Source organism: Epinephelus fuscoguttatus, linkage group LG18 (assembly GCF_011397635.1).
Source record: "Epinephelus fuscoguttatus linkage group LG18, E.fuscoguttatus.final_Chr_v1".
Taxonomy (NCBI): Eukaryota; Metazoa; Chordata; class Actinopteri; order Perciformes; family Serranidae; genus Epinephelus; species Epinephelus fuscoguttatus.
In genome coordinates, this window is record NC_064769.1 from 34,429,879 (window position 1) to 34,452,767 (window position 22,889).

At 39.7% G+C, this 22,889-nt stretch overlaps 1 protein-coding gene across 1 annotated transcript in view; it reads left to right on the plus strand.

Moving 5' to 3' along the window:
- The first annotated feature begins 1,443 nt into the window (after positions 1 to 1,443).
- The window catches only part of slc4a5b (solute carrier family 4 member 5b), an 81,185-nt gene continuing 59,739 nt past the window's right edge, over positions 1,444 to 22,889 (plus strand). The window contains exons 1-6 of the mRNA XM_049604925.1: positions 1,444 to 1,626; positions 4,569 to 4,674; positions 12,087 to 12,151; positions 14,345 to 14,563; positions 21,589 to 21,718; positions 22,013 to 22,173. Of these exons, the coding sequence (XP_049460882.1) occupies positions 4,646 to 4,674; positions 12,087 to 12,151; positions 14,345 to 14,563; positions 21,589 to 21,718; positions 22,013 to 22,173 (604 nt within the window). The 5' untranslated portion in view covers positions 1,444 to 1,626; positions 4,569 to 4,645. The remainder of the gene's footprint in view (positions 1,627 to 4,568; positions 4,675 to 12,086; positions 12,152 to 14,344; positions 14,564 to 21,588; positions 21,719 to 22,012; positions 22,174 to 22,889) is intronic.

Below are 22,889 nucleotides of genomic sequence, written 5' to 3' on the forward strand. Positions count from 1 at the left end.
GTTGCTCCTGCTGTGTCGGAGGCTCAGATGGGACCTTGAACTCTGACTGGAGGTGGATAATGAGCCGAGGAATGTCGACAGTCTTCAGATGACTTATGTGATGCCTTCCACTTTACGTCTGCTCCTGTTTCATAACCCTGTCTTTAATAACATCATCAGTCACTGTGATTACCTGCATACTGTCAATCTATGGTTGTTAACAATACTAATTTATGAATATCTGTCATTTATTATGTTTGATAGAATATACTCTGTCATCCTGCTGTTGTTTATTCTGTTACCTCTTCATTCTCCTGCTCTTAAGTACAGAAACTTACAACAGCAAGGAAGAATTTGGATTTATATAGTTTGTTTTACTATGTGTAGACCAGAACTGTTACCAAACACAATTGCTGATTATTCCACCAACATGTCAGGACGTGCAACAACAATAGACTTGCATAGCATTGCTGTGAAAGTAACAGATTAAGAAGTAAAAATGTCTGACATTATTCTATGTACATTGCATTATTACTTATATGGCTTTACAAAAACATTGTTTTTCTAGTGTTGTCATCATCCGTCTTGTTATCTTTGCCTCATCCTCCACACTCCACCAAACATAAATGACACAGACCTTTCTCTAAGCCAATGTCTCTATGATATGTATGAATATAAGGATTTGTATGGGAGTTTGTACTGTATGTGTGTTTGTTTTTCCATTTAATTTCATTATAATTTAAATATTGGTTGTGCTGCTTCGACAGCTGAGAAGACAGTTCTTATAAGCTGGTTTGATCCAAGCATTGTTGTGAAAAGAGTCTGGGCTGTAATGTTTTATGATATGTGTCTTATAAAGAAATCTAGAGGCAAAGGTGCAAAACCTGAGACACTTCCCACCTGGTCCCACGCCATTGCTCATATCCTCTAATTGTTATGTGCAAAAACAACACCAAAACATAGAAGAAAAAAAAAAAGTTTGCTTTATGACTTGCTCCTGTTTGTTTGACGCCATTGTTTCTTTTTTAATTTTATCATTATTATCATTATAACCCTTAATGTTTTTGTAATAACCTACGCCCCCTGCTATAATTTTTTTAATTAATTTTATTATTAGTATTATTATTGCTACCATTAATTTTTTGTAATAACTTGTGTTATATTTTTAATTTTCTATCGTTGTTATTATGCCTCCTGCTATCAGTTTGTACCTCTGTACTGCTGTTAAATAAGGAAATTATTAAAAAATAAATAAATAAATGAACCTCATAATATTGTTGTTATTGTTGTATTTTATTTATTTATCTATTTTTTTTAAAATTTATTTTATTTATTTATTATCAAATGCAGAGTTAATATATTGCAGTTCCCCTGAGTGTCCACAAGATGGCGCCTGTTACCTGAACAAGGAGTTTGTAGTGAGTAGAGGTGAAACCCATCATGGAGAGACAGCGAAGAAGAAAATGAGCATAGTCTGGCTAATTAAGACTTAAACTTCGCAAACTGGTTTATTTAGTGAGAAAAATCAAGTTTTATAACATAAAAGTTAATGTTAAAGTTATCCAGGACAGAGTGTCTGCGTTCCGGGATGTTGTTATCTACCGGAAGATGAAGAAGGATGGGACATATCGACGTGTTTCGATGACGGTAAGTGTGTAACTGTTGGTTAAAAGCTTCAAACTATGGTGCCGTTAGCTCGTGTTCACGGTCATGACTATGTATATAAAAGTAGAAAGTAGTTGTTTGTAACAGAAAGCGATATAAATGATTAAATTGTTTTGCTCGCTGAGTAGCGACGGTTTGTGCCTTCCATTTATTGGTCACCTGACAGCGGTTAGTTGACTTTTGTATCCAGGTGGGTAGACGGCGGCGGCCATTTTGTTTTAATTTGTACACTACATGGTTGAACTAATGTATGGGGATCCGATAAAATGTATTTATCAGGCACGTTTTAAAACAACCAGAGTTGACCAAATTGCTATACACTAAAATAAAATAAGTATAATAACATAATATGGTAACAAAACTTTAGATTAATGACATACTAAACCCAATTTGGATCATGGAAGTTCACTGTTATACTGCTTATTATAATAGTTCATTAGCTGTCCAGTGGTGGACAGTAACGTAACTAAGTGCATTTCCTCAAGTAACGTCTCTGGGATGTTTGTACTTTATGTTTATTCAGTGATCCCCATTAGAAAGACATGATTGTGCCTCCAGTCTTCCCAGGGTCCTACACGTTAAAATACAGTGCAAACATTAAATAGGAATACAGACAAATTAAGATCTGAAAACAGTTAAAATATCAAACCAAAGTAATTAGGAATAGTGTAATCATAGAGTAAACCATAATTCAACAAAGCAGCAGGAAAAGGCAAGATGAATTATAATAAAACAAGCAGGAAAAACAGACCAATTTATTAAACAAAAATGAGGATATAGAAATAAAAACATTAGTAAATTAAAATAGTGCAAGGTGTTGTTGCCTGGCAAGATATTTCTTTGTGAGTTTTTTTAAGCTAATTTTGACATTGACAGTACGAATAAAATCAATAGGCAGAGAATTACAGACCTGTATATTACAATAGATTTATGAAAATGATTTACTTGAGTGCTACTTTACACTTCTACATCTCAGAGGGAAATACTGTACTTTTTACTCCACTATATTTATTTTTGATGAATTGAATTAGTGAAGGTTTAGATTAATAATATAGTGCAATGATACGACATATAAACAAACAAAATGTGATTTATTGTTTAGGCACTATTACACCAGAGAGTGTGCTTTTATTTCAACTGTGGCACGATGAAATCACTTACTATTAGGCGTAGGAATCACTAGAGGCCACAAAGTAAAATATTTTCACCATATTTAAGTTATGACACAGTATTATTATGATTTTAAACACTGTGAAACTTGTGATATGCTGAGTATTGGGATGAAATATATTGCGATATATTTCAGGATGAACAATATTGGTCTTTTTTTTGCAGATATCCAATATGCCGATATGTAACAACTTACTTGGCAATTACAGATACTGATATTGGTATAAATTCAGTTTTTTCCCCACCCAATTTTAGTGATCATCAAGTCTCTTCTGTAGTGGAATTAACATCACATTATGCATGCATGCTCATTTCGTGATGGCCCACCAGCAGATGGAGACATGAAATACGATATTTTCCAGTGTATGTAATATTAATTAATTGCGACATTAAGGAATAGCATGTTGGCCGATTCTGGTAGTTCATTTTAAAGCCAATATCAGCTGATACTGATGACATGCCGATATTATCATGCATCCCTAGGTATATTGTGATTAATTACTTTTTTTCAAAAGCAAATTATGTCCCCAAAGCAAAGCTTTGTCAACATCTGTATGTATTATCTAATAGGATAAAGTTCAGTTCACTTTGTTCATCTCACTTCAGTCATTTTTATTGCAGCAAAATGAATCTAGTGAACTGAATAGTAGGGCTGCAACTAATGATTATTTTCATTGTCGACTAACCTGTCGATTATTTTTTCGATTAGTTGACTAATCATTTTATCGAAAAATGTGTTAAAATGTTGAAAAATGATGGTCTGTCTCTTCCAAACCCCAAAATGATGTCATCTAATGTCTTGTTTCGTACTCACGCCAAAGGGTTTTACTTCACCGTCATGGGAGAGTGTGTAAAGCTGCCAATATCTGAACGTAAGAAGCTGCAATAAGAGTATTTTGGGGTACTTTTATAGTACTTTTCTATGAAATATGACTCAAACCGATTAGTCGACTACTAAAATAGTCACCGATTATTTTAATAGTTGACTAGTCATTGATTAGTCGACTAACTGTTGCAGCCCTAAAAAGCAGTTAATTTTATTATTGTTGTGGGCCAACAAAAGTTGAATTTGTATTTGTAATATTCATAATTAATATAATAAGAAAATTGATTCGTGACATCTGTGTGTGTGTTGACATAATATTGCCACACAAAAACATTATGATATTGTGCTGTATTGATTTCTTTCCCCTCACCCTTATTTATTATACATTTAAGCAGCTTTTCTGTTGACAAAACTTTCAGACTCTGCAGCTAGTAGTCACATCACACCATTTATACCTTTACCCTGTAATTTTGTCTTGAATTGCTCTTTTATAGATTCTGTTTGGACCTATTTTCTGTTCAGTTTTAGTTTACTTTTCCAATTTTTGCAAACATTCTCGATTTATCTGTATTTATATCTATCTGAATTTTCCCTCTCAAGTCCTTTATTGTCACATTCGCAACAATTTGGCTACAGAGAAGCTGGCAAAGAAAAAAAATTGCTGGTTGATTATCTTTTAGACTTGAATAAATATATATATATATATGTTATTACACGAGAGGCACAAACTGGGGCTAACAAAAAAGTTTTATTTTTTTATATGTTATTTTCTGACACAGACACTCCTTTGTGTTCTGTTTTGTAAGTATTTGAGTGGCAAGAGTGATAAGAGCGATAAAAGATTAGAAGATACCAGCAAGATCCTGCAGTTTATCTGTACCTGCAAACAGAAATGGACTTTACTGAAGTTAAACTTTATGGTTCACAGGCTGTGTTTTTCATGATGAAACTCTTGACAACTGCTGCTGCTTTTGGGCGAGCCAAGGAGCCACCTGATCGATATTTATGCCCCAGATTCTCCCGTTGGATCCCAGGTAAAATAACTAATATTTTGAGGTGGCAGCACATGAAGAGTCACCTCTGCATGATCTGATACTAAGTTGGCCCATTTGTCACATGAGGCAGGATATGAAAGGAGATAATGGGAAACCAAGTAATAATCTATCCTTGTAAAGACACAATGGTAGGATGAATAAAAAGTGTAGTCCCTACTGGTGGGATTCTTTAATAGTATTCTATCGATTATTCTGGCGATTAACCGAGTAATTGGATAAAAAATACTGTGTTTTCATTAAATTACTTTAGCTTTATTTCAGGACAATCGTAATATATAAAAGAGAAAATTAGGAAGGTCTCTGTCCCTTTTTTGAAAGTCAGAGCTGCCCACCAGTCATGCAAATGACCGATTTCATACGTACTCACGCTATGACACTATTTCTCACACCGTCAAAAATAATCAGTGTTAGGAAGTAGCTCACAACAATTTAACAGCATTCTCACTAGTGTGGTGGTGACATCACTACTTTCTGAGTCAAATAACTTTACAATAGTGAAGTATTACAGTGGTGTCCATAAAAGTTACCAACTCTTTTCCTGCAGACGTCTGGATAAAAGTAAGGATAGTAAAACTGAGGATAAGTGAAAAAATGTCTTTAAGGAAAATACAACCACTCAAGTGATTAGAAGATAAAGAAAGACTCAAAAAATATATATATTGAGAGGTGGGTATCAAAAGAAATTAAAGGGTGGACAACTTGGTTTATTTTCTCTTGGTTTAGTGTTTAGTGCTCAGTTTAAAGGCCTATTCTTTAATTATAATTAAGCAGATTTAAATGAAATTCTGAAGGGTGACCTGACATATTTTCTTAAATAATATAGTCTGTTAAACTCCATTTTAATTTTGTAGAATAAATGTGTGCTGTAGCAGAAGTTGTATTTTCCTTTTCATCCTCTTTATAGAACCTAGAGCCTTAAAAACTGGTGTATCACTTTTTCTTCAAATAAATTTCTGTGTTTACATGAAATATACTGCACATAAATTACATTTAACTTTCTGTACTTTAATATATTACTATTTGAATTATACTTATTATTCATACTTGTACCTGAACACCACATAATTCACACATCATGGATGCTGGAGTCGCAGTACTGGACTTCTTTTGCACAAATATTTGCACACATATTTAGTCTAAGGTATTGTAATGTATATCATGTATGCAGTTTTTTAATATGACCTCTCTAATTGGTTTAATTTCTTATATTTTCCATTAATTTCATCCAAGTAGTTCTTTGTTTTTTACCTCTAATCATTCTCTTTGCTGCTGTTATTTGTGAATGTCCCCTCAGGGATCAATTAAGTCTTATCTCACATAAAAACATACAGAGATAACACCCAATTAAACTATCTTGATCCCAGCTATGCACTGTAGGTCCACTTAAACGTTGCCTCAGTCTTTAGGTATCCTGGATTGTTCTCACTCTGATCATCTTTGTGCAGCAGATCACACAAACTGATTCATGCATTGAATTTATTCTCCTGTCTGGAGCTGTAAGAGGATTACCACCAACATCTGAGCAGGGTTTCAGAGGCACTCATCATCTACTGCTCCATCTACTTAACAGGAAACCAGTTTTTTAGAGCCATCTAGTGGTGACACTCGCTGACACAGTTCAAGTGGGGTGGTCAAGAGATTGTGTGGCTAATGGTGTCATGTTAGCATGGCTCCACCGTGTGGTTAGTGTGTGAACGTAGCCTTAAGAATTGGTTATAGTTTATGTGATAGATGTTCAGTCATAATGATGACACTCTTTATAAGGATGATAAGGATTTTTGATATTGTAGAGATATATAAAGACAAATAAATGCATAGGAGTGAAATGTACAGCTTTTCCATCTGAAATATAGCATAAAATACATTATAGAAATACTAAAGTACAGTTTAAAGGAGCAATAAGTGAAATTCATCATTTCTAGATTGAAGGAATTAAGAAACTGCTATGTGAAGAACTAGAGGTGTAATTTCATCTGGAGTATAGCATGACGTCACACACCCTCTCTCTGTGTTGATCTCCAGCCCACTGTTTACAAGCCGGTCCGGCTGGGCGTTCATGTACGTTCATGTGAATACCCCCCCACCCTCGGAGCCCTTGGCCCTCCCTCCCTATAAAAGGCTACAGCCAGTGAGCAATGGCAGCGCATATTTTCGAAGTGAAATGGCGGAGTCAAATGTCTGTTTTAATTAGTGGTACAGTAACGTTAGGCACATGTCGCTATTTCGATTCAGTTAAATTTAATGTTACAATCGTAGCATGGATTAATGTCCGGAGCTTGAGTTATTGGCGGCTCGGTCCCAGCAATGGGTCAGGCGTTACGGTTGTGTTAGGTGAGTAGCCTGGCAGCCCACCTAACATTTGCAATTAGCATTGTAAAATGTAGCCCGGCGGGCAGCCTGGTGGCTGTGTTTAGCTATTTCCCTGCCTACTTCAATGATGATGGTCCCTGTAATAAATATAATATATTTGCTGAGATGAAGGCGAGGCTCAGTGACTAGACGAGCTGGTAGAAGCCGACTAGTGCTAACGCTAACGTCCCTACTCTTCTCCGTGAGCCTGGCGGACTCATGGGCTTTGCGGGCTCACGGCTGCGGCTCACGGAGAAGAGTAGGGATGTTAGCGTGGTAGCCGACTAGTGCTAACGCTAACAGGAAAGCAGGGAAATAGCTAAGCACAGCAGAGACTGAGAGTGAGTGAAAGACATCGCTAACTGCTAAACTAAGTTGGCTGTTTAGGTTTTATTTCCTCGCCCCTGTGGCGAGTGAATCTGCCTGCAGTGAAACTGGAGCTAACCAGTGCTTCTTCTTCAGGCTCCACTTCACTCAGCTGCCAGCACAGCCAGTTTGCCTCTGCTAGCTTCCCAGCTAACGTTAGCCCCAGCTCTCCATTTGGATCCAACCGGAGCACCGAGCCCTGGTTTGTTATTCAGGTTAATGTGGAAAGAAGCAGCGGGTATATCGGGCAGCTGAGTGAAGTGGAGCCTGCGGAAGAAACACTGGGACCGTCTGGATGTGATAGTCCGTGGAGATACTGCGGTGCTCGGCTGCACAGACAAGGCGAGTGGAGTGGGGGGTGGAGAGCAGAGGCAGAGGGAGGAGTGGCTCATGACACACTTTGTTTTGGTCTACAGGCAGTGCACAACAGCAAACCTAGCGGTGAAACGATTTCGCTTTTTGCCCCTTTAAGTATCGCAAAATTATACTTTATTACAGTTCTGGAGCAAATGTTTTACAAATGAGTTTACATCACTAGACTCAATGTTTTGTGTTTCAAGATAGAAATCTGAGCAAAATGTGAATGGACGCCACTGAGCATGAACTGATCACACTGTTACCACACACACACACACACACACACACACACACACCCAACCCCCCAACACACTCACAAAGTGTCACTCCAGCGTCATCCTGTGCCCAATACTCAGATTGTCCTTACAGTCACTGAGAGCAGTCTGTTGGTGTTTAGTTGCAGCATTTTGCTTTATAGACTACAAAAAGAACATTGTTGAAATCTGTAGTTTTATGCTTTGTTTGGGTACTTTACTGTGACATTACAAAAATACTCCAATAACTTCTTGGTTTGGTTGTCACTGCTTCGTCTTTCACATCAGGTAAGGCATGTATTACACTGTCTATTAGGATGCAAATTTGACGTGGCCTCTGTTTTATAATTGTTTTGTTATTGATTGGGAGCTGCCTGATGAAATTGCCTGTCAAGTGTAATCAGGTTGACTGATGTATGCGAATGTATTAGCATTTTGCTCATTTGAACTACTGAATCTGACCGAGTATGACATAAGAATGACTAGAGATTGGAGGACAGTTTAGCTTAGGCATAATCATGTAATAGAAAGATGGATTGGAGAGCATGTTTGTCCTCTTTGACTTCATGATAGCTTTCAGCTGTGCAGGTCATTGAGTTTAGTTGTATTTATTTTGTCTTAGAAAGATAGAAAATCTGTTTTTGGTCTGAGATAATTTCACTTAAGGGCACTCTCAGTATCTTCTGATTCAATAAAACTCTTTGATAGATAAATTGTATGGGTGACAGATTAAGTTTATATAAGTTTATGATGTTGTGTAGTTTCTCTAAATGGCTTGCGAGATGTCTTTGATATTTGTTTGTGTATCTTGTTTTTATTATTGATATTTTTTAAATAGAGTCAAAGTCATTTGATTAGGAAAGACTGAGATTTGGCTATTTGATTAGTTTAAATGTTGCATCAAGTGTTCATTTTCTGACTGAAAAGACATATGAATAGATAATACATGATCTGATAATTGTGTGATAGTTGGCTCTAAGTAGCTGGTCATCACCAGCTGCAAACAGTGTGTGCGTCTGTTAATATTTTATCGACAAGAGGTTGCTGGCCTTTTTCCAAGGCGAATTCCCAAGCCAAGGGCCGGACTGAGAGTGATTGCTAGTGACTGCCTGTTGCCTGGGCACGTCACCACAGGGCATGGTTGTGCTCAGTCCGAGAGAACGATGCAGGGTCAGCGCACACTCGTTGGAGTTTGCCCAGTAATTTAAGACACTTCCCTCCATGAAACTGTGTGTTCACGGCACGGGACGGCTCGTGCCCATGCAGAGGTTTGGGTAGCTTCTTGGACCAGAGGACAGTGGGAGAAACAATCAACCAAACATGAACCAGCTGCAGTGTTTTAATCCTAGGCTAATGGATTGAGTGTAATTGGACAAAAGTGCCTTCCAAATTATAATGCAATGTATATACCGTATAATTTTTAGGAATACGTTCGTATCAACCAGGGCCTTTCATCGTTGACTGTGTTTACATGCACCAAGTATTCCAGCCTTTGTCCTTATTCTAAAAACGACAATATTTCTTGCAGATTGGCATGCTTTGATTAAAGTGCCCTAACATGTCGGTTATTACGTCAAAATATAGAAGAGTGTAACGCCTGGAGCTGCTTCTCATTTTGGCTCTTCACGTCAAAATAGAATTGTGTCAAAGTTTTCCACTGGTGCTGGACTTGTTGGACTGTGCGAATGCAGCCTCCTCTTTTATTCCTTCAACCACCTTCTTGAAAAGGTCTGCATTCATTTCTTTTCTCCCTCCGACCAGAAATGTTGGCTCCTCTTTTGAGCATGCATCTCTACCAGGCCTTGCAGACTGTTGGCGAGTGGGTTTATGTTTATGTAGAATATTACCAAGTGGTATAGAAACTCTCCAGCTGAACAATCCCTGCATACAATGCTTTATGTGCAGGGAATCTGACCCAGGACCGTCCTGACACCTTGCCAGATCAGAAAACTTCTTGTTGCTGCTGTGTCTGGAACTGCCCCATCCTGGCGAACGCTCAGTTCAGCTTTTGCATGGTTAGCCTGAGCTAAGGCAGCAGCAGGGGTTCACCTCCGACACAGAGCCGTTAAACGGTCCCAACAAACTCATATCGGCACTAAAATGGCCTGACTCTGTCAGTTAACCTGTTGGTAACCGTAACGTTAGACGTGTGATGCTAACAGTTAGCCCTGTCACTGTGTGTGTGCAGGTGAACTCCACGGATGTGTAAAGATACTTAGATACAGTGTTGGAGGCACGACCTCGTTGATTCTTCTGAAAGTTGCTCAGTGGGGCATGAAACCAAAATGGTTCAAGTGCTGCATGATTGGCACTGCTTCTGCACTGTTTGGCCCATAGAGCAGGCTCATTAGAGATATTTGCCAGCCGAGCTGGCTACTTCCTGTTTCGTGCTCCGCTAACTTATATAGGGATCAAATGATTTAATCTCGCAGCTCCTTTAGACTTTCCAAATGTTATCAGACCATCACAGTTCTTTTACAATTAAGGTTTATGTGAAAAAGTCTTTTGGGCCACAGAGCATGACGTGACGGACCCGGCAGTTGTAATTACACAATAGTTGACCTAAACACCCGGCGTATTTCCTGGAACCCTGGTGGACTCTCACAAATGTCCTTGGGGAGGATCTACCACTCCAGCAGCAGCAGCTAAAGCCCATACAGTCTGTGATGTCATGAAGTCAGAGTTGGCGGTTCAGTGAGCTGAGATGCCTCTGATGCCACTCCATTCACATTATGGGTATCAGATGAAGCACTCTATTGGGATCTGTATCACTGGTTTACTAGTGTCATAATCTTTTACATAATACTCAGCCCTAATATTTGATAGATGGCTGTATATCTTGGATATTTGTATGAAGAGAGGAGCTGAGCTGTCAGCTGATGCTTGACCAACCTTATCTCGAAGGCAGACGTTACATATTTACTCTAAAGCTAAGCGTCACAAAACAAATGAGCCGATGTAAACATAATTTCGAGTGAACAGAGTTGATCTGACAGACCCCTTTTTTTCTGACATCACTAACTAGTTTTAAAATGTTCAGTATAATCGTATCATGCAAGAATGCTTCTCATTACTCCATGTGTGTGCGTGTGGTCGTGCCCACGAGTTTGTGTGCATGACTGCACTCATGTGACTGTCCTTCACAGTCAGTGATCAGGCTTCAGGGACTAGGAAGCAATCAGAAATGACATCTATTGATCAGCCTAGAAAACTCCCCCAAATCAAGGTTTAGGAAGGGAGAGCTACGTCAGGAGAGCACAGCAGCACTCAGTGATCAGTTCACTGTGTACAAATAACAATTACAAAAATATGTCTGCCTGATATTAAAGTGTGCATAGTCCCTTTTTTGCTTTATGAGTTATGATACATGATTTATTATTTCGTAAGTTAGAATATGAGACTGTTTTTACCAGAGGATTGTAAGCTCAAAGTCCAGCAGCAGTTTGGTGGGAATGCTGGGAATTCCTAGCTGCTTCCTTTGGTTTCCAGCTTGGTTTGGTCTGCAGTCTGGTGCTGAAGGGCTGCTGGGGTTTCCATTGAGTTTTCCTCTTGTCATCCATTGATTCGTTTAGGTTTGCCATGGCACATGTGTCGCCATGTGGCCCAGCAGCTCACATGGTACAGTTAGAGTCACTGTAAGGCCAGGAGGATTCCCTGACCATTACAAACAGAGAAGAAAATTTACATTAAAGTGTGTTGTGTTCTTGTGTATCTCAGATTTTTAATGCTGGACAGGTTTCCTGTGGATCCTTAAAAAGTCCTTAAAGGCATTGAATTCCTTAATCTAAAAATAAGGCCTTAAATGGTTTTAAAATGCCTTAAATCGATCTGTCAGAGGTCTTAAAAATGTTTGGGACATGGAAAGTGGAATTCTGTGAATCCCTTTTCTCTGACATTGCATTGTAAAATCTCAAAATAATTGGTAGCATCTATTTAAAAAAGAAAAATCTGAAATGCCTCTTGCGTTAACACCAGGCAGATCAGGGTAGTAGGTGTTAAATAGGTCTTACATTTCATTCCAGTGTCATTCAGAAAGTCTTAACTCCTTGTCTCTGCATGTTTCAGGATGGATCATCATGACTGGCAGCGAGGGAGGAGTAGAGGTCACAGGCGCTACGATGATGATGATGGTGAGAAAACCATTACCCTGCAAGAAAGTAAAGTGTTAACTGTGTAGAGACTGGTTTGTTTTACAGGAATGTGATTAGCTGTTGTTTGGGTTTGTATTATTATAGAGTTAGTAGTTAACATGACAGCAAACAGTTGCTGATTGACACAGTCAGCTGACTGTATCCAGTCATTTGTCATTTTGTATTAATCCTGATGAATGTAAGTCCAATATTCACTCTCTTGTAGCCCTAGTTTGGTTCGTACAAACTCCTCAAACATATCTGTCTCTTAATCTGCTCGATGTTTCACTATTCTCAAAGTCAATTTCTGGTCTGTTGTTGCCACACAACTATGACGTGGGGGAACGATCACTTCCAGTACAGTTTGGAGCAGTGCAGCAGTGCATTCGGCCTCAGTATTCTTCATCAAAACTGTAACTCGAGGTTGTGAAATTTACCACAAAGAATGGAAAAACAAAGCTCGCTCAAGATTTTGCAGTGTATAGACCAGAGAATACACACTGCCTTTTCCCTAAACAAAGATGGTGGCGATCTTGTGACGTCATGTTGACTTAAAGGAAGTGGCCACTTTAGAATGCAAATACAGACAGTACTTACTCATCTTCATGCCGACAAGAAGTCTAGTGTAGTTTTTTAATCCACAAAATCGTTCAGGGTATTGGAGGATAACTGCTATGTGCTGTGTTTACATGGCAACTCGCCCAAGACTAGCAGATGGCTAGTGGTGTGCTAGTTCTCAAGTCTCGCGCGAGTTGCCATGTAAACACAGCGCTCTGCAGGGCAGGCTAACTGACCACGGTGAGAAATGATGCTACAAAAGTGGAGTAAATTACGTCTTTTCAAGTCAATTTTGCTTGGATAATGACGGACGAGCCGTTCTGACGTTTTTGAAATGCATTAGCGGAGTTATATTACATTTTCAAAATGTGGGTTCCGTGCATTTCAAGTGTATGGAAAAAATCCGGCTAGCTGTTATCCTTTGATACCCCGAATGAGTTTTATGGATTAAAAAACTACACTGGACTTCTTGTCTGCATGAGGGTGAGTAAGTACCGTCTGTATTTTCATTCTGAAGTGGCCATTTCCTTTAATCAGATCGTCTCTAACTGTGTCTGTATACTCTTTGTTGCTGAACAGGTAACATACAGTGGGTTTACCAGAACTTTTTTTTGCCTCCATGCTGGTGATAGTTATGCTGTCCGTCCGGCCCATTCTTGTGAATGTGATATCTCAAGAACACCTTGAGGGAATTTCCTCAAATATGGTACATATGTCCACTTGGACTCAAGAATGAAGTGATTAGAATTTGGTGGCAAAGGTCAAAGGTCACTGTGACCTCACAGAACACATTTTTAGCCATAACTCAAGTATTTATTTCCTAGTAATGACAGAAATGTCTGACAGGATAAAACGATGAAGCAGTGTCATTATATATACCTAAAAGGTCAAAGGTCAACATAGCTGTGACATCATAATATTCTGCAAAACCACTTTTTTGGCCATTACTCAACGTCACATCTCAGGAACAGACGGGGAGACATTTTGTCAGATACTGAATTGGTGACACTAATCTTCAAACTGTGGGGATGAAGATGTGTGTGAAGCATCCATGTTTTCACAGACATGGATTTGGACTGTAACTGCAACTTGACAGGTTCGCATAGGTTCACAACTGCAAATTGGTGACTCTAGTTTTTGTGTTTTAACTAAAAATAGCTGCCTGCAGCTGCTGCTGGAAACAGCTGGACCAATACAGTGCAGTTGCAGCTGTAAAACCGAAACAATACATTGTTTAGGAGTGATTGTAATTTAGAAAAACATGAGGATAAGTGTGAATTGTGTCACTCTATCCATCCTCCCCTTCAAAGTATAGCTTGATTATAGGAAGTTCCCAATTTCTAATATTTGTACTAAGCTATCTGAAGCTAAGCTAAGTGTGCAGACATCTCATCTGGGCAGTTTTTTTGTTCAATTTATTTCAAATGAGGCAGTTCAAAATGCATTTATTGGCATAAATATGACATGGACACTATTGTCAAACATAATACAGCAGTAGACATTCCCATTTATCTGTGTGTCTGTGTGTTTACAGTTCTGTTAACACTTGTTCGCTAATGAGGACTCTGCTTTCACCACACTCCACAAGCTGTTACCGCATTGATCCGGCATTTACATGTTCTCTCTCTCTTTCAGAGGCCCAGCCGGTCTACATCGGTGTTCCAGTTTCCCACAGACGGAAAAGGCGCAGACATCATTCCTATGCCAGTGACGCTGAACGTGAATCCCGGCACTGGCACTATGATCACCACTCACACCGTGAACACTCCCACCGAGGATATTACAACGACAGAGAGGAGCACTATGACGATGACGAGGGCAGTGTAGGGCGTCACGAGCACTCCAACCCCTCAGGTTAGACAGTACATGTTTGTATAAGATGTGTCCCATAATCTCTTTGTCTCCATGCTTTGATAAAGTTACTCACTATACTAGAGTAACCTTAATAAATAACAGCCCATTAATAAAACTCTGCCCCCTTTGGCAGTGAGAGTAAATACACAAACACTGACTTGTACTTGTGACGTATGCCTGCAGATGAGCTCCCTGCAGCTCCCCTGTTCCCAGAAGCGATCACTTCCAAATATCAACCTGTCCAAGAACAGTAGCATGAAATCTGTGTCTGTGCTTAGTTCCCTTCTCTTCTTTCAGCGCTCTCCAACGAGAAAATCTACACCAGTGGAGAGCCGCTTGCTTCTTTGCTGCCAGTTGCTTTCTGTTTTTGACTTTAATCCTTCCACTGAACACCGATTTTCTTCTTTATACTCCAGAAACTTTTCTTGAAGGCTTTTTCAGGAATTTCCACCATAGCTTCCGCCATACTCCTCGCGGCTGCTCTGTCACTATGGTGTCTCCCTCCTCTTTGCCCCCTTTAGCTGTAGCTGATTGATGTACAACTAATCACCAGAGTGCCAGGGTGAGAAAGTCATCACAGACACCACAACTCGCCCATGTTTTCTCCTTGTGTGAGGTAGCTGCATAACATTAGGTTGTAAATTTCCTCGCGGAGGACAGCTGAAAGTTAAAATACTTTAACTCTGAATGCCGGTATTCTCTGCTGGCCTCTCATAAGTTTACCATCTTGCTCTCCTCCGCTAAAATGATATCCAGTTTGCAGTCTACTGTCTCCTTGATTCCATGTGATTGCAGCATGAGGTTAATGGCACAGACTGTCCTTGGACATGACGATTTCAGTCAGTCAACCACTTTTGTCCAGACTGAAATATCTCAACAACAAATAGGTGGATTGTCATGAAATCTTGTGCAGATTTTCATGATTCCCAGAAGTTGAATCCTCATGACTTTGGTGATCCTCTGACTTTTCCTCTTGCACCACCATGAGGTTCACATGTGTGTTTTTTAGTAAAATATCACAGCAACTATTAGATAGGTCGCCATGAAATACGGCACAGACAGTAATGTATCCCTGTGGGTGAATTTGCCAACTCTGGTCACTGCTGAAACTTAAGTGTAGCACCATCATCCAGTCAAAATCTTAATCTGTCTAATGCTTTAGCAATTACTGTGTTGAAGTACAGCCACAGAGAGCTGCAAGCATGGCTGCAAAACCTTAAATAAACCTTGCCCACCGCTGCTTCACGGACCAAATATATTTTCACTTCAAATGAAAAAATGAAACGCATGAACCCTATTTGGTTATCTTAAACACGGCCCAGTGAACAGCACACACAGCAGTGAGAGGCATCTGACCAGGCCTGGTCTCTGCTGTCAGGTAGAGAGGCCAAAGGGCTGCCTGCGTTAACACTGTGTGATGAGGTAGAAGTTGTAAGTGCATGCATGTATGTGATGGATATTTTGCAGCGTGGTCTCTGCTCCTGAGGGGCCATGAAGTCTGAAGCCTGTAAGCTGATTAGAGCTGAGAAACTCCAAGCTGTGTGTGCACGTATGGGTGTTATTTGGGGTGACTGTGAGTGTTTTGTGCATGGTTGGTATGCTTTGTATTTGAGTCCAGTCAGGATTCATACCGAGTGTGCACACCAAGCACAAGACCTGAGGTGGATAGTTCGAGGCTCTGATGCAGGAATGTTGGGGTCATCAGAGCAAGAAAGTAGAAGTTATGTTGGTGATGATGTCCTTTGCTTTTTCTTGCATGTGTGTGTTTGAGTATGAGAGTGCATGGACTTCTGGGAGGAGAGTGCTAGACGGCCCTGTGGTGCGTGTCAACCCTCTTAAAGCCTCTGGCTCTTTGCTGCTTTGGAGATTTCAGTGGATTTCTGCCACAGCTTAGAAAAGACCTTTTTCCGACTGGTTGAGGTGCAGGTCGGACCACGTAGACCGGCCAGACACCAAATCACACATGGCTTATTAGAATAACAACTGGCTGTGGAATAAAACTCAGAAGGAGTCGGCGTGGAAGCAGCAAAGTGGGGAAAGGAGCAGAAAGGACGTATGTGAGAAGGAGAGTGTGTCACTTCTCCCTACTCATGGTGGAGAGCTAAGGACTCTCAGCCTCAACAAGAGGACGCCTCTCTTTTTCTCCATCCAAAGCAAACCTGAGGATCTCTCGCCAGTTACGTTTGGGTTTTACTGTCTCTGTCAATGGATCCAGTGAACATGCAGGACTCCGGTTTGTCTTTACCCTCGGTCATGGCCTCCCGCTGGACCCTACCTGGCTCCCAGATAGGTAAAGATGGCATAAGGGAAGAGGAGAGAAGCCTGGAGAGTAGATAAGCGCTACATTTTAGAGAAGTTGGTGAAATGTTCACTGACTACATGCAGAGTTGTTTTAATTGCAGTATCATTGTGTTTGCTTTATTTTTTATCTAAGCAAAATAGGAAAATTTAAGCAGTTTATTAATGAGTAGAGAATGTAGCCTTCACTTTTTCTTATCTAAAAATCTAATAAAAAAAATAAATAAACATTAAATGTTGAGGATCGTCTGTGCTAATACATAATTAATCTAGTCCATGCATTTATTTATGGCTGTGGCACCCATGAGACAGTTTTAAAAGAACTTCAGTGTCACTCTGTAGTCCCTGATGTGATAAAAAATCTATTGATCCACAGTTTTAAAAGCACGCATGATTAAAAAGTCAGTTTTTTAAAGCAGCTTTAATTGATTTTTTTAGTCGCTTGGGGACAGTGGGACAAACTGAAATCTCTCTATTTACATAACATCACCTCATAAAGTTACATGTCAGCAAACAAGCGTTAACGGTGTGTTGTGTGTACTATCCAAACCCATCAGTCTGCACCTCAAACAGTTGTCACCAGGTCAACTGTAAACACGTGTCACACTGATCACCAATGCATTGATTATATAGACCCTGATTATATTTATTCAGCAGCCATAAACACAGTCAGAGCTGGAAATGGAGTTGATAAGAGCAAAGTATTCAGTTTCGATTTTAAATTGCTTTCGACAGCCCTCCCCATTACCCGATAACTAACACAAAATGACTTGAAATACAGGAGGCGCCAGGGCTCAATGTTAATGCTCACCTATGGCAAGTAACTATGTTTGGGCAACTGTAATGCAGATTGATAAAGTGAAAAATAAATTTGATGTATTTAACTTTATCTGAAAATAGGCTGCGTACCGTATCGCTGAAGTGGAGCTTTTCCAGCTTAGCTGCACCAGTCTTTCTCACCACTGAGCGTTTTAAAGTGGACAGATGAGAAAAATGTGACATACTGGACACTATTGAAGTTAAATCTGGGCTTGACAGTGTCATACATGACATAGTGTAAGACTACATGCTAGAGAGACTTTGTTTTTTAGCCCATGCTAACTATCGTGCTGTTTCAACAAAGGCTCCAATGCGATCGTATGTCTTTCAAAAGCTTCATAATCCAGCTTTGAACTGCGATGTCTTTTTGGAGACTTAATACATCCGTAAACATCTATCCAGCACTGAATGTCTTTTGTGATTATTGATCCATTTTTCCATGTTGAAAACAGTTATTGTCGTAGTTAGCTGTCCCCACTAGCTGTCCATGATGCCTTTGTCGAACCATTAAGACGATAACAGACAGTTTTTCTGACTTTGTCCGTCTGTGGCTGTCGGGAGAGTCCCGGGCGAGTGTCTGAGGTGTGCTGGGTTTCAATAATTCCCTCTCAGAAGTTGCATTATGGCAATTCTAACATAAACATAGTACATCATGGGGTAGCTGTACCTCAGGAGGTAGAGCAGGTTGTCCACTAATCAGAAGATCAGCGGTTCGATCACTGGCTCGTCAAGTCTGCATGTCGAAGTATCCATTGCTCCTGATGGCTGTTCCATTGGTGTGTCAGTGTGTTAAAAGGTAGCAGGTAGCCTCAACCACCAGTGTGTGAATGTGTGAATGTGACTCGTAGTGTAAAAAGCGCTTTGAGTGGTCGGATGACAAGAAAGGTGCTGTATAAGTGCAGTCTATTTACCATTTACCGTCATGATCTCCCACTGTAGTAGGACAAAGTATACTCGACACATATAAAGCACACAAACCACGGACATAAACAGAGCTCTTAATGTGACCTGACCTAATGTGACGGAGCTCACATAGTAATGGAAAGTGTTGGGCACATTGTGGAACATTGTATTGTTTTATAATTACGCACCACGCTGTAGTTAACAAAGATTACATAATTGTCCCCTGTATGTGGAAGCATCGATTGAGGGTGTGAACGTCACCGTCACACAAAGCTTGTGACACTAAACGGTTAAAACTGGATTCAGATCAATGACTTTGTGTGTTCATCTGCTTTGGATTTTTTTTTTAGCTTCTGAATCAAAATGAAGAACAAAGTAAGGAACAGGAAACTGAGAGTCCAGTGACACACGCACACACGGTGGGATGCAAGTGAACAGTGCCTCCAGGCTCGGATGTTAATGGGGATTGATCTGCTCAGAGTAAAATTAGAAAAAGGTGCTGGCTGATCAGATAGTCATTAGAGGAGCTTGTCGAAGAAGAGTAATGGGGATTGTTTAGATTAGACATGGATGTTTCTAATGTCTGGCTGACTAGAACAATTCTCCAGAGGTCTCCTGTTGGCTCACATGTTCTGTCTAATTTGTAATGTTGTGGGATTAAATACAACAAAGGGCTTTTTTCACATGTAATTCCCGACTCTCGCTTTTCCAATTTAGTAGTCCAGGTTTTTGCCCATATTAAACAAAAAGACAGTATTCATACAAAGCTAGTGTAATGGCTAACAAAAATAACTATTCCACTAATATTCCTGTTTACATGCAGCCGTGCACACTCAGATTAACGTGTGCTAACCTGTCATTGATCACCACCAAAAACCTGTTGATATCTGAGTCTAACATGGGTACCAAAAGCAGGCAGGCAGCGCTCCGCTGAAAATCGGCACACTTCATGGTGCTTCTGCATCCAGTGTGAATCCAGTGTGTTTCTCCCTCCAACTACAAATGTGGGCTTTACTTTTGGGCAAGCATCTCTACCATAGCCTTGCAATCTGTGGGCAAGTGTGTTTGTGTACAACATATTCATGACAAAACACTGAGGTGGCAGTAACTAGGCAAGAGGCTGTGTGTAGCAAACTGTGGTTAAACTTCAAATTACACTGGCATATCTCACATGTCTAAACAGCAATTAAAGAAATACATATTGAAGAAATACATTTTAGATATTCTGTATTTTTTAAGAGCTGACATTTGTTAACTTTAAATTATTTGTAAAACAAAATATATACTGTTATTGGATGTATTAAAACTGATGTGTTGATTAGCTTAGTAATTTTTTTAGGTCTTGTGTGTGTGCTCGTGTTACATAAAGCTTTTGCGAACTTTTTTTTAGTAGCATAGCAAGTATAATTTAGTGTACTAGAACAGTGGCTTTCAACCTTTTGTCAAGGACGTCTAGATTGACACACATTAGGTCACACACCCACATTTGATAAGATTTTACTTGAGGGACCTCAACCTGAGAACATCTGGGTTGTTAGATATGACTAACACCAGAAATCTATGGCTGTCAACTACAGTTGAGGAGATAACTGTGGAGGAAGTGAAACCTGTGATCAGAATACTCACTCACCTTGGGCTCACTTTTATCAGGAATTAAGTAGTGAAAAAAAACCTTTTCCCCACTTTTCAATGTCAATGAAAGTGAATCATTTAATGTGTTCATCCCTGGCCAATGCTACATTGTTCCACCAAGCTTCATGAAAATCAGAACCGCGTTTTTTCCGTAATTCTTCTGACAGTGAAACAAACAAACAAACCAAACTGAAAACTAACCTCCTTAGCACAGGTTAATCCAAGTCTCATGTATCTGTTCGTATGTGCAGTACTTTCCAAACACATGAATTTTTGCCAGAACTTTACTATTTAAAACACTTCTGCAAAAAACAGTCTTAGGCTTGGATTGGTAATGCACGTTGGCAACTCACCGAAACATGCACTTGTTGAGGCGCGCTACTCGTATGCACAAGTTTTTTTTAATTCCTCATTCACCATTGAGACATGCAAGAAAAACAAAGGTGTGAATCAGTGATACACAAATGGTCATTTTGTGGGTGAAATTTTCTTTAAAGAGAAAATTCGTTTTGCTTTTTCTTTGTTTTTTTTGTATATTTTGATGGGAGGAGTGATATGTGCATACATGTATGGATGTATCTGATTATGTGTAGGCATTTGTGTACATGTGGTACATTTATTAGTGATAATCCTGTTACTACTGTTATTATCTGAGTAAGATGGTCCCTTTTTTTGTAGTTATTCATTTCCTTGTCTTACTTACCCTGTATGATTTTATTTTTAATTTTTTTGTTGTTTTTTGTTTGCTGGTTTGTCTTTTATCTTTATTTCCCCCTTCCCTTGTCACTCTTTGTATTAAATGACTTAGGCATCAAAGGTCTCCTAAACCAGCCAGGGTGAGGAGGATTAGACAATAGGTTGATTTGTTCTTCTGGAGTTTCAGTAACTGCAAAATTTGTGAAATATATGGACACATATGGATGAGATATGGCAATGTATATATGATTTATTATTAAAACTTTGCAAAGAAACTAAATAAAAAATGGAAAATTTGCCACTTTTTTAAATGAATGTCCAATCACTGTTGATGGTAAATGTAGTTGATTAGTATGTGCTGTATTGACCTAAAAAGTTGCAGCTGCAAAGTCTGTGTGCATTTACCAAGTTCACCATCTAAGTTTGGGGTTTTAGCATGCTAACATTTACTAATTAGCACCAAACACAAAGTGAAGGCTGAGAGTAATGTTATTAGTTCTACAGGTATTTGGTCACAACCCCTTAGAAAAATTAACATGTAAGCTGAAGTTGGAGGTCGAGGAAAAGTCACCAGAGATATTTCATCCTGAGGGAACGTGATGCTTTATATATATGTTGCTTCTGACATGGCTCAAATGTGAATTTAATGGAAAACTGACTCTATCTCCATTTTGCAGTCTCCCCTGCAGCAGAGCGTCTGCGCCACATACTGGGGGAGGATGACAGCACCCCGACACCCACAATATTCACTGAGATGGACACACTGCAGCATGAGGGCGGCGAATTAGAGTGGAAAGAGTCTGCAAGGTACACACACGGACATACACACAAACATGCAGGCGTCAGAGGGTCAGAGCTTTCATTAGTTTGGGATTTGGGGTCACTTTTGATGGGATTTAGAGGTGGAGAGTTGAGCCATCACAGGGGCTGGGTGACAGAACTTCAACACTACATGTGATTAAAGCTACAGTTTAAATTACATAACAGCATCCTGCTGCTTCTTAAACAAATCAATCATCCTGTCTCTCTTTAACCCGTCAAATAACACCACCTTATTGACTGAATTCCAGAGCCAAACAACTTTTCCTTCCGTCTCTGTAGGTGGGTGAAGTTTGAGGAGAAGGTGGAGGAGGGAGGAGAAAGATGGAGCAAGCCTCACGTGTCCACGTTGACACTCCACAGCCTGTTTGAGCTCAGGACCTGTCTGCAGACAGGAAGCATCCTGCTCGACCTGGAGGGCTACTCACTGCCACAGATCGTGGGTGAGTCCGACTTAATTTCTCCTCTGTTGTTTCCCTACATCAGAACCAAACAAATCAATACTGCTAAAAAAAAAAGCAGTTTCCATACTTTTTATACTCCATGAAAACCAACTTGCAGATACTTTTATGTGGTTGAAATGGTTAAAAATACTTTAAACTTTTTATATAGCCGTTTGAAAATGTAGGTGCAAGAAGGGAACTCCATGTACTATTAAACAAAATGTTGTTCCAGTTAGTATTCAAGAAATCAATGCACTGTTTGGTACTAATCAGAGCTTATGCAACACACGCAACAATAGCATCAATCACACTGTGTCATTGCCTCTACCAATTACACATTAACCACTAATTGATTTTTTTTGCTCATTTGTGCACAGCTGAATAACCCGAGAACACAACATGAACAGATTGTCACCAGATTGTTAGCAAACAGTTTCATATCTACACATCCAACAGTTACAAAGCAACATGATGGTTCATTAGGAGTCTTTGTGTTTGTGTCCAGTTTATGAATGTCAGTCCAATAGCTCTGTGTTTGGTCTCCACCATCTCCTGAGGGAGATTGCTGTCTCTTTAGCTGCTGAACGCTCCACTGTGTTCACTAGCTAGTCTCTAACTGCGTCTATCAACTGTTTGCTGCTGAGCAGGAAGTGTACAGTGGATTTATCTGAGCTTTTTCTTCTGCTGTTAATGGAAACTGCAAGGTTGGGTGATAA